Genomic DNA, 13364 nt, shown 5'->3' with positions numbered 1-13364 from the left:
ATATACATATATATATGTATATATATGTATGTATATATATATATATATATATATATATGTATGTATATATATATATATATATATATATATATATATATATATATATTGGACTAAATGGTAAAAAGTACACCTTTGTTTCCAAATAAAATATTACCATCATACATTGTGCTTGGGACATAAAACATTTAAATTATCTACAAAAGCACATTTTATTTTAAAACTATAATGGCTAAAAACTAAGAAATATTTTTTTTTCCATATTCTTTTTAACCCTCTCCCGACCGCCTAATGTCAATGGGAGAGTGGCTCTCTGGGGACTGCTTAACGCCGATTGGCGTCAAAGTGCGGTGGCCGGGATTAGCAGGGAGTGCTCGCTCACATTCCCAGTGGATAAAAAGAGCAGGGATTCCAGCACCAGCTGCGATCGGAGCTGGCAGGCTGGAATAAAGAAAAAACTGCAATAAACATTTGTACATCGCTGTGATCTAGTGCAGGGGGTAAGCCTTGTCACTTAACTGTCCCAACAGCTCGCAACCTGATCCCCTGATGCCTATGTATGCGTAGTGTAGTGTATGGATCACTATCTAGGGCTAATTTGGGTGGGAGGGGGTGTTAATTGAAAGAAATAGGGATTTTTATTTAAAAAAATAATCAATTTTAACTAATAAAAAAATTGCAGCAGCAATCAGAGACCACTAAAAGAAAGCTGTGTTAGTTGCAAGAAAAGGAGGTAAAATTCATTTGGGTGCTATGTTGTATGACCGACTAATAAATCGTTAGTGGCGAAGTGCTGAATTGTAAAAAATGGCCTGGTCACTAGGGGGTATAAACCACTGGTCCTCAAGAGATTAAAATGCATGTGAAATGAAATATTTATCCGAAATTGTACCACCCAAAGAAAGCCCCCAAAAAGTTTTCATTTCGGTGTGATAAGTAGCAAAGTTATCAGTGAATGAATGCGAGGAGCGTGATGTGAAAATTCATAACATCATAACGGAGGGGGACAGAGGAGAACTGGAGGAGCGGTGGGCATGATGAGAGCCCACTACAAATGCCTACTCCTCACCTTTTTACATTTTCTTGAGGACTAAGGCATCCTTTAAAGGGACACTGTAGGGGGGTGGGGGAAAATGAGTTGAACTTACCCAGGGCTTCTAATGGTCCCCCGCAGACATCCTGTGCCCGCGCAGCCACTCACCAATGCTCCGGCCCCTCCTCCGGTTAACTTGTGGAATTTCAGACTTTAAAGTCTGAAAACCATTGCGCCTGCGTTGCCGTGTCCTTGATCTCGCTGATGTCACCAGGAGCATACTGCGCAGGCCCAGTATGATCTGTGTCTGCGCAGTACACTCCTAGTGACATCAGCGGGATTGAGGACATGGCAACACAGGCGCAGTGGTTTTTTAGACTTTAAAGTCTGAAATTCCAGAAGTGAACCAGAGGCGGGACCGGAGCATCGGTGAGTGGCTGCGCAGGCACAGGATGTCTGCGGGGGACCGTTAGAAGCCCCGGGTAAGTTCAACTCATTTTCCCCTGACCCCCCCCCCCCCCCCCCCCCTACAGTATCCCTTTAAGGGGAAAAAAAACCTGTGGTTGGGAATTGATTAAAAACAGTATTGCGTTTTTAGATGACTATCATTATAAATAAAGTTGATATACAGTTATGGTATCTCTGCAATGGTCCAGCCAGTTGACTCGTTCCAATTCTCAAACTTTGACCAGCGTCGGCGAACAGTGTAGTATAATCTTCACTTATTCAGTTCTCAGTGCAAGCATGTAATGAAATATGATCGCTGGATGTACTCTCTTGCTTACCTTGAATAATTTATAATTACAAAAAGCTATAATTACTTTGGGTCCTTGTGAGACCTTATGCTGCTGGTTTTTGTTCACTGATGACTGTAAATAAATGAACATTATCCTATACTCTTGTGCTTGTCAAGGACATATGTTTAAATTTTAGTTTAATTTTTAGTTTAAACTTAAAATGCACCTGCATGTGTTTGTACAGTTACTCAAATTAATTCATATGCCTGTGTACAAGATCGGTGTGTGGGAAGAATCTTACATAGTTACATAGTTATTTTGGTTGAAAAAAGACATGCGTCCATCGAGTTCAAACAGTATAAAGTACAACACCAGCCTGCTCCCTCACATATCCCTGTTGATCCAGAGGAAGGTGAAAAAACCCTTACAAGGCATGGTCCAATTAGCCCCTAAAGGGAAAAATTCCTTCATGACTCCAGATGGCAATCAGATAAAATCCCTGGATCAACATCTTTAGGCATTACCTAGTAATTGTAGCAAAGGATGTCTTTCAACGCAAGGAAAGCCTCTAAGCCCCCTTTAAATGCAGGTATAGAGTTTGCCATAACGACTTCCTGTGGCAATGCATTCCACATCTTAATCACTCTTACTGTAAAGAACCCTTTCCTAAATAAATGGCTAAAACGTTTTTCCTCCATGCGCAGATCATGTCCTCTAGTCCTTTGAGAAGGCCTAGGGACAAAAAGCTCATCCGCCAAGCTATTATTTTGCCCTCTGATGTATTTATACATGTTAATTAGATCCCCTCTAAGACGTCTTTTCTCTAGACTAAATAAACCCAGTTTATCTAACCTTTCTTGATAAGTGAGACCTTCCATCCCACGTATCAATTTTGTTGCTCGTCTCTGCACATGCTCTAAAACTGCAATATCTTTTTTGTAATGTGGTGCCCAGAACTGAATTCCATATTCCAGATGTGGCCTTACTAGAGAGTTAAACAGGGGCAATATTATGCTAGCATCTTGAGTTTTTATTTCCCTTTTAATGCATCTGAATCTGATCCTTTGTCTTAATCATCCTGTTCTGTGCATTCTGGTCCATCTTGCTCTTATGAAAATTAGCCACTCTTGATTTACTGGCCACCAAGGCTGGGCAGATTTTAAATATTTCTGACAGCCTGTCCATATAACACTGCCCTCTAGTTACCAAAATATTTTGAGCTGTTAAATCATCTAAGGAACCATCTGTCAAGGAGTCAATTATGCACATAGACATTTTTTATCAAGCAGGCAGAAGTGGGGGTAGTATTAACCGTTAAATGCAGTTGCACTTTAATTAGTACTAAACTACAAAACTTTCTGTGGTCTAGAATGTGGCTAACAGTGACTTTTTTCTTTGTTTATATACTAGTGATGTCCTTTCCAGCAGAAGGAGTTGAATCCGCCATAAAAAATAACATTGAAGATGTACGTTTGTATCTTGATGGCAAGCATCCTGGAAGCTATGCAGTATATAACCTAAGCTTAAGGAAATACAGGCCTTCTAGGTTCCATAACAGAGTAAGCATGTTTGAACACTTTTACCAATGTATTAAATAATTTGCAAGAAACTGGTAATGTATCATAGGCGCCCTACAAGTATAAAAATTGTAAAAAGGAGTAAGTGGTCAACCCAGCGCTAGTAGAGACCTTTTGGTGTAATATTACTGGGTAATAGGTAGAAGTATTAGGATATACTCACAAGTGTGGGTTGCTCCAAGAGGCAACCACTCATATGGTCATGTGGGGAGTTACAGTCCCCACTCAGCCTTTGGGAAAGATATATTGTTCACTGCTCAAAAAAAGGTTTCGCCACAGCGAAATAATGGGGTGAATTCCCTGTCGAGGTAGGGTGACTAAGGGTAAACTAGACCCAAGAAAAGGAGGCGGTCAAAGAGCAGAAATATTGAATAGCTCAAAGAAAAACAAAATAATACAGTGGCCTGGTCCTACCTTAAGGAGGAGGCTCACAGTAGGTTTTGTATTTAAAAAAAAAAAAAATAGTAAGGACTTTTATTCAGCACTTAGGTCAGTGGGTTTCTCGGTGTAAGCAACTCCCTCAGGTCAAATAACGTGCCAGTTAAGTAGGCAGAGAAATCTCAGGCACCATTATAATTTTGTATTTTTTTTTCTTTAAACAAGCTATACAATACTTCCACTTTTAGGGCACCTCCTGTTCTTGGATCTAGTTAAGTGGTAAACATACCTCCTAGTAGATGACCCAAGCAGTCAAATTCAAAAAGCTTGTTATTTAACACTTTATAAAAACTCCAAAATGAGACACGTTTAGCTGGAAGCAGCTTGCTTCCTCTGGCAAAAAGGGGAGTATCTGGAGTTCTGAGAACTCTTGCTTAATACTGTTGATTGGACCATATGGATGCTGCTTCCTTCAAAAAGCTGGAGCCACTTAGTGATTGTTTTTTCTGAGACGCTTGATGAAAAAAATTTCAAGATCTTGTCTGAACTAGACTCTGAGTTTATTGGTCTTGAATCTTGGGTCAGTAGTGAGCTCAGGTAAAGCCAAAATCTTATTAGATGGCTGAAAATGTCAATGACAGATTTTTTTTTTTGAATTTTTATTTTTTTTTGTAAACTTCCTATGGTGAACAATAAGGGTATAAGAGGCGCCCTGGTGTAATAAAAGCATCTAAAAACAGTTTAAAAACTGGAAATAAATTTGAGGTAGCTTCCCTCAGTGACGAAAAAATCTTTGTATTTTACAAAGGTTTTTATTAGTAGCACAGGCAACGCGTTTCGCGGGTCAGAGCCCGCTTCCTCAGGCCAATAACCGTGCCTACATCAGTAAAAAGAGGCTCCTTAGCATACCAGAATATTACAATATACATATATATACATATATACAACATAACGTTATTATCACATGAATTGCATATTTACATACTTTCATATCCACTTGTGCACACCTACAATGGTGGTCCATATATATATTATCATTAATTGGGAGTATTGACAACTGACACAGTTATTAGTGTTCAGGAGGCGTGCATAAATAAAAATGCAAAAAAAAAAATATATATAATAATAATACTGCTGCAAATGTATGCATCTAGAAACCATTATAAAAAATGAAAATGGCAATAGCAAGGATATCTCTATCCTTGCTATTGCCACAACCTTACCCCACACTTCTCACGATTTCCCTCACACCATGCAATCATGAGTAATGTGCATTTACAACCGCATACAAATTATCATTTATATGTCCCCATTTACAACACATCCCTATTCATTAGAGACCACACTGTCACCATCACCCCATTAAAGTTAATATAACAACTATTTACCATCCAAATACTGATCTCCTTTAATTTTCCTCCTATAATATTCCTCATATAAAAATACTCTTATCACCCCTTATTTACAGAACAACATGGTAGAAATAAATATTTTTATATACTCCAACATCAATCTTCTAATTTCTGTAGCAACCACGACTAACTCTAATCCATTCATGAAAAAATTATATTTCTAATCCTATGCTGCCATCCAGTGGTGATAAAAATACATTACCTAGCATTTCTCTAAATCCATTCTATTTCTAATCCTATGCTGCCATCTAGTGGTGATAAAAATACATTACCTAGCACTTCTTGAAAGTCAGTCCATTGAAAACATAGGACTGGCAAATACATTGGAAGCCTATGAGGCTACCTCTTCCAAAATGGCGCCGCCTAAACTTCCGGTAGGAGTGGCTTGCGTGATGACATCACAAACAAGCCACACCCCTCCTCAACCTCGGCGAGTGTGCAATCCTGTAGCTGCTAATTACATTCATAATCTATTTAGCCCAGTGAGAGATGCCTCCCACTAGAGGCTCCCTTTGCTGAATCTGTCATTTAGTTTGGTAAGTAAATCTTAACCTGCTCTTTATTACTGTCTGCCTACAAGCGCTCCCCCTGCTGCTGGACATTCAGATGATGCACATTATGTGTTTTTGTAACTTACTTTGTGACCAGCTCTTTTTAATTTGCAGATAAGCGCAGACCATAGAGTCTATAGCACTGTCTGCTGTGTGTTCCTTTCTCCCTAACTTCCCTCTCTATATAGAGCTGGCCAAGTCTTCTTAGTACCACATTTTTTATCACCAATTGATTCATGTATGTAAATAATTTTATTACAATTCCTATGAATCCCCCTAGATTTTTATACATATAAACTTGCAGCAATTTTATTTTCAATGACAATGTCATTCCCTTAGGATTTTTATATACATTGATTTGCAGCAATTCTATTATTTATTCATTACTTGTTCATTTTTTATAATGGTTTCTAGATGCATACATTTGCAGCATTTGCAGCAGTATTATTATTATTATTATTATTATTATTTATTTAATATTTTTTTTTTTGCATTTCTATTTATGCACGCCTCCTGAACACTAATAACTGTATCAGTTGTCAATACTCCCAATTCTATTATTTATTCACTACTTGTTCATTTTTTATAATGGTTTCTAGATGCATAGATTTGCAGCATTTGCAGCAGTATTATATATATATATATATATATATATATATATATATATATATATATATATATATATATATATATATATATATATATATTGCATTTTTATTTATGCACACCTCCTGAACACTAATAACTGTATCAGTTGTCAATACTCCCAATTAATAATATATATATGGACCACCATTGTAGGTGTGCACAAGTGGATATGAAAGTATGTAAATATGCAATTCATGTGATAATAACGTTATGTTGTATATATGTATATGTATATATGTATATTGTAATATTCTGGTATGCTAAGGAGCCTCTTTTTACTGATGTAGGCACTGTTATTGGCCTGAGGAAGCGGGCTCTGACCCGCGAAACGCGTTGCCTGTGCTACTAATAAAAACCTTTGTAAAATACAAAGATTTTTTCGTCACTGAGGTAAGCTACCTCAAATTTATTTCCCGTTTTTAAACTGTTTTTAGATGCTTTTATTACACCAGGGCGCCTCTTATACCCTTATTGTGCAATCATACCCCCTTACCTCACCCGTCTGAGGGGTGGGTACAGACCACACGTGGCTTCGACCACGGCGGATATCTGTCCCCCTTTCTTTTACCAAGGAGAGCGACCGCATCCAGGTCCCTAGGGACCACCCCGAGTGGAGTCGGGTTTGTTGTCTCCACCTGCTTCCTGTGGTCGGTTGCCCCTCTGCAACCCACCTTTGTGAGTAGTGTCTTACTTTTATTACGTTCAATTGTTTTTGACATACTACACTATTGGGCTCCCACTTTTGTCTCCTGTATCTTTTCACTAGAGGGTGTTTTTGACACCCACATCCCACTACATTCCAATGGTGAAACAAGGGTGATCGGCGCAAGTAGGGGTTGTCCCAAGTGCGGAGTGCATGTCCCCTCTTTTTTTATCCTTTGATATGGCAATGCCTTTCAGTGGCTGCTTTTTGGACACAGGTAGTAGGCTTTCTTCGTGATAAAATGGGCAGTCCAGTAGCACTAGACCCTATTATATGTGTTCTATGTATTACCACAGAGGAGGGAATGCACTCCAGTACTAAGACGTTTTTGCACTCTGAGGCCAGACAGGAAATTGCGCTGGGTTGGCTCTCTCCAGATCCACCCATGCTCTCTAGATGGATCAAGCGGCTGGATGTTAACCTTCCTTATAAATAAACTCATATATACTCATAGGAGATGTATCCCTCAATTTTATATGATTTCGGATAGATGGAGGGAGCGTACTTAAAGTGAACCTCCGGACTAAAAATCTACTCAGCAGAACTGAAAAGGCCTGGTGTTTCTTTAACAGTTTCACAGCATCAGAACTTTGTTTTTCTTACCAAAGCATCATTTTTAGCTAAGCTCCACCCATCAAAGAAAACTGCACAGGCTTTTTTTCCCTGATGCTGTGCAAAGTATGATGGGATTTCCTATGTTGTTGTTCACGTTGCAGCACACAGGACAGTTGGAACTGTGTCTCATGCTCCCTGTCACCTCCTTTCAACCAAAAAGATGGCTGCCTTCATGAAATCAAACGTTTGCCTGTTCTTTTAAAACGGGGTGGGTAAGAGATTATATTACCTATCTATTTTAATTAACATAACTAATGTAACTCAATGACAGTATGTTTGTTTAGGCTAAAGTCTCTCTTGAAGGTGCCCTGCACTTGTAGCTGTAGCAGTGCAATCTGCTACACTGTAATACGTTATGCAATGAATTTGGGTACCTGCTCATTATATGGACACTAATCATGGTATGCAGTGATCTTTAATTTTGTATGCTGTGACATTTTCAGCTAAATAAACATACTTTTGTTTAAAAATACAAAAGGGCAATCCATTGGAAATGCGTCAGTCCACTGCACGCATTTAATCCTTTTTATTTTTTGTCCAATAAAGGTTTGTTACTTACCTATTGGATGCAAGTAGCATCTAATATACTAATATCCCCAGTCCAGTCAAGGACTCCTCTGGAGATCATCAACAGCTTCCATATTTGATCCCTGGACGTTTCTTCCATCAGCAGTGGTTTATTCACTAATACGCTTGTATGCTGAACTGTCAATATTGGCATTTTCACACACATCTAATAAGATTTTGAATATACCTAAGCTCAAACTCAGAATCCAGTTCAGGTAAGACCTTGACATTTTTATATCACTATTCTAAGAAAAAACAACCTCTAAGTGGCTCCAGCTTTCTGAAGGAAGTGGCAAAAAACCTGTACAATTTTACATGTGTTAACATTTTCATAAAATGGTTAATGAGCCTTTAACCTCTGAATCTGAAATAGTAGTTCGTGCTAGTTACTGTTCATAAGACAATGTGCCAAAATCCTCAGTAATCGGATTGTGATAAAGAATCTAAAGCTTAAAAAAATTGGTTTGGTTGTCGGTGGCTGTAGAAGTTAATCCCATAACCCTTCATATCTGAAGACAGAGAGCGAGAGAACCAGGACTGATCTGCAGGGATCAAGTCAGGCAATTCAGCAGACTAGGCATAATGACCAAACATGACCCCACAGAGCAGAAATCTGTTACCAAGAAATTTGCCAATTATGACCAGACCATCCAAGATGGCCATGTGTACTACAGAATGAAGGAGAGGGAAAGCTACATGCAGCATAGAAAACCCCTATACATACATATTGAACCTGGAAGTAAATCCGCTATAGCAGCAGAAGACCACTCCTACTCCTGTCAGCTAAGAACTGGAAGCTGATGCTACAGTTTGCACATGCTCACTAAAATTGGACAATACAACATAAGAAAAATGTTCCCTGGTCTTATTATTATTATTATTTAGTATTTATATAGCGCCGACATATTACGCAGCGCTGTACAGTGTGTGTGTGTGTGTGTGTGTGTGTGTGTGTGTGTGTGTGTATATATATATATATATATATATATATATATATATATATATATATATATATATATATATATATATATATATATTGACACTAACTGTCCCTCAAGGAGCTCACAATCTAATCCCTACCATTGCCATATGTCTATATTATGTAGTGTAAGTACTGTAGTCTAGGGCCAATTTTTTAGGGGAGCCAATTAACTTATCTGTATGTTTTTGGAATGTGGGAGGAAACCGGAGTGCCCGGAGGAAACCCACGCAGACACGGAGAGAACATACAAACTCTTTGCAGATAGTGCCCTGGTTGGGATTCGAACCAGGGACTCAGCGCTGCAAGGCGAGAGAGCTAACCACTACGCCACCGTGCTTATGACTCGATTTTCAGCTGCAACATTCATAGGATCATGATTCGGCATTAACAACATGAAAGCATGAATCCATACAGCCTTTTGTTAACATTTCAGGTTATTGGTGATGTAATAGTGATGTAATAGTGTAACAAGTGCTGCTGCTCTAGCGTTAGGAACAGTAAAATTGCTATGCGTTGCCTGTGTACAGCAAATTTACCACTGACTTGTGTATCAGGCCCATGGTACATTACCCTGCTGGAAGTAGCCATCAGAATATGATTACACTGTGGTCATAAAGAGACGGACATGGTCAGCAACAATACTCAGGTAGGCTGTGAATTGGGTCATTTTATTCACATTCTTTTTGCTCCTTAGTACCAACTGAGCAGTGTATTAGAGTCGCAGCCTATCTGATTATTGTTGCTGACCATGTCCATCTCTCTATGACCACAGTGTAATCCTATTCTGTGGTCATAGACAGATGGAGTCCTCCACTGCATTGGCTACGGGAGCATGAATGAGGATGCGCGTGGCCAGGGCCACTCGAACTGCGCTAAGTGAAAGTGAGCCGCGGGGTGGGAACGGAGCATCTGTGGGTGGCTGCGTGGGAACAGGTAGGCTGCAAGGGGGCTGGCAGAAGCACCAGGTAAGGGAAACTTTTTTTTTTTTAGATTTCAGTTCCGCTTTAAAGAATGCTGCTTAGCATGTCTTACTACTAATAAATGTTTCAGGATTATTTGGATTGCTTTTAGTCCTTTTCAGTTTACCAACTGAGGTCTGAATGCAGTTTCTTTGATTGCTAATGAAAGTAATCATCACTGAACAGCATAGCATGCGAGAAACATATTTATTATTGAGAAAACCAATTGAAGTTTGAACATTTCTGGAGTAGAGAACATAAAAGCCTCTTCAACTGATGAACAGGTGACTGCACTTGTTATTCCAGGCTACTGTCTGAAAATGTCCTTGCCCCTGCGTCTGCCCATCTTTGATACATCTTTCTTCCAGACTGTACCATTTCTTCCAAATAGCACGTCTTGTGTATGTTCTTGTGCGTTGAAAAAACCAAGACTGGGCTCACCTCGATCCATTCCATGTCTTCTGCTGCATCCTTGTCTGTCTTCGGCCACATCCACGTGTACCACTTATCTGTAAAGGACTTTCCTTTGATACAGGAATATCACTGATTTGACTCCCAATGGTTGGTTGACCGGATTCTGTGTCCCTATGATCACTGTTCTGAGATGTGATCATTGTCAACACTAGAGTTGTCGGAATCTTCCAAATCTGAGTCATTGTTGTCCTCACAAATTATATCTAGCACATCTCCCTTAGTTTGACATCATCACATAAAAATGTTGAAAAACGTAGTAGTTATACATTTTCTCATGAAATAAAATGCCAAATATTTGGACCCCAGCAACAAAATAGCTGTGGTTGGCACCAGGCTGTGGAGTTGATACAAAAATCATCCATCTCCTCAGTTTATGAAACCACCAACTCTGACTCAAAGTACCCAAAATGACTGACTCCTTAGTCAAATACTTACCAGGGCTGTGGATTTGGTACAAAAATTATCAGACTCCTCAGTTTATAAACCTCATACTCCAGGTACCCAAAATTGCTCTGATACCTTGAATTGGATTTTTTTTGGAAAAAAAAAAATTGATTTGGACTTATCGTTGCTGAGGCAACAAATTCCTAAAATGGCGGCTGTTAATAACTTCAGGTGTTTTTATAATGCCATCAAACTTCTGCTTGGGGTCCAGTTGAATCCCAGTCGGTAGGATGGAGGGTTACAGCTGCTGTTCGGTCAAATAATTTACCTGGATTCCCTTTACCATACTGTAACAGAATTTAAGAAGCCCTTTTATAGCATACATATGAATTGGCCGCCGGGAGACTTGGGCGCAGGACATAGCCAGTATATGGCTCATCCTCCTACTGCACAAGTTCCCGGAGGCATAAATATTATTCCCCGTCCACGTGGATAGTGGGAGATGATATAATTTGGCTTCCAGCTACTGGAGGCAGAATTATAGTGTTTTAAGAGCAACTTCAGCTCAGTGCCAAAATCTCCTGCTCTGTTATTACAGCGCTCGCCTTTTATGTAGCTTCATCTTTAGTGCAGCTAGTTCAGAATGCTCCTGCAAGGCATTTAGCAAGCCAACTGTGCCATTTCCACATATCACAGACTCTCTGCTCACTCTAACAGTTACCCATAAAATGGAGAATCCTCTTCAAAATTGGCACACTAACATTCGGATCTCTACCCAACCTAGGCCCTGGATATCTGAAGAATTTGTTGCAACAATGTCACACTTCCTACAACTTCAGATCAACCGGATCTAATAACTTGACCACTTGAGTCTAACTCAAAACTTTGGAGCCAAAGCTTTCTTTCATGCTGCCCCTATCCTTTAAAAAAATGCCTTGCCACACCCAATCAAAACAGCTCTAACCCTAGAAGCGTTTAAAGGGACTCCGAGCTCACGAAAAAAAGAAAAGTTGTACTCACCAGGGGCTTTCTCCAGCCCAGTGCTGGCGCGCATGCGCAGTACTTTCACGCCGGCCGCCGTGATGACGCGAGGCGGCCGGCGTGTGACGTAATCCGCGTCATACGCGGAAGCTGCAGCCCGACACTCCACCGAGTGTCGCCCGGGCTGCGGCCTGTCAGCTATACCGGAGCGGGGAGAAGGAGAGGAGCCAGGACGCCGGCGTGGGACCTCCCGACCAGCACTGGGCTGGAGAAAGCCCCTGGTGAGTACAACTTTTCTTTTTTTCGTGAGCTCGGAGTCCCTTTAAATGAAAACTGAACTGGTTAATCTGGCATTTATGGTCACATAACTTTTTGCCCTTTAGCACATCCCAGACCACAATTGCAGTATGTATTTTTCTCTCATTCATCAGCTGGGACACCCTCTGGAAGATTGGTCCCGCCCAATCCTGGGGAAACACAAGAAGAAAAGTATAAAAAGCTCCCGCCCTCCCTTCATCCCCAGTTCATTTGTGTTTCCGCCCAGAAACACATGGAGATTTTCAGCTCCCAGTTTATTTTTTTACCTCACTGGAGGGTGAGTGTTAGCCGGCGGTAGTACCTTATTGAGGGGCAAGGAGTTCGAGGTCCCTGGTCGGAGGTGCGTGCTGCCGCCATTACTGCTGAACGCCCACGGTTGGAACTGGGCTTTTCAACCTTCCTCCTGTGCAAGCCGGTTTCTGCACTTTTCATGGTGGAGCGCATAGGTCACTTCCTGTGATGTCAGACGGAGGCGGACCGGAAGTTCCGAGAGCGTACTTCCATTTAAACAGTGGCTGGGCATGCGTGCGGCGGCAAGAATGGAGGAGCAGTACTAGCGCTGCTGCCGCCGCCACAGCCCCTGCTGTTCCCACTGCCTCATCGAGTGCTGCAGGATCCACTCCCAGGGCTCAGGCGCAGACAGATGGTGTGGTGAGTGGGAGATTCTTTCTCCCAGATATGCTCCCAGTTTCATTGTGTGTATTTAAATCTAACTGGGATGTGTATTTTTCTTGTCTTGTTTTTTACACAGGCTAGAGTGGAGTCTGGGTCTTCATCCTCTAGTAGCAGATCTAGATCTAAAAAATGTTGTCAATGTTTGACAAAACTTTCTTCTAGCTATTCTAAAGCTCTTTGTCAGTCATGTATTGATGCTGTTATTACTTCAGTCTTCCTCTATTTTTAAGAATATAATGAGGTCTGTGAAGAGGGATATAAATGACTCTTGGGAAGTTTAAAGAATCTCTTTTATCTAATCCTTCTGACATTTCAGCTGCAGGTCCTTCTTCAGCTCCAATTGATTCTGCTATTAATCCTCCTGTCACTGTCA

General features: G+C 40.5%; 1 protein-coding gene across 2 annotated transcripts in view; it reads left to right on the top strand.

The window, feature by feature from the left end:
* Positions 1-13364, top strand: part of GAK (cyclin G associated kinase) — a 254225-nt gene that overhangs the window by 134057 nt on the left and 106804 nt on the right. For both annotated transcript variants that reach the window (XM_068233894.1, XM_068233893.1), the window contains exon 13: positions 3178-3326. In XM_068233894.1, coding sequence (XP_068089995.1) covers positions 3178-3326 — 149 coding nt within the window. The remainder of the gene's footprint in view (positions 1-3177; positions 3327-13364) is intronic.

Source organism: Hyperolius riggenbachi, chromosome 1 (assembly GCF_040937935.1).
Source record: "Hyperolius riggenbachi isolate aHypRig1 chromosome 1, aHypRig1.pri, whole genome shotgun sequence".
Taxonomy (NCBI): Eukaryota; Metazoa; Chordata; class Amphibia; order Anura; family Hyperoliidae; genus Hyperolius; species Hyperolius riggenbachi.
This window is presented reverse-complemented; position numbering and strand designations above follow the sequence as displayed.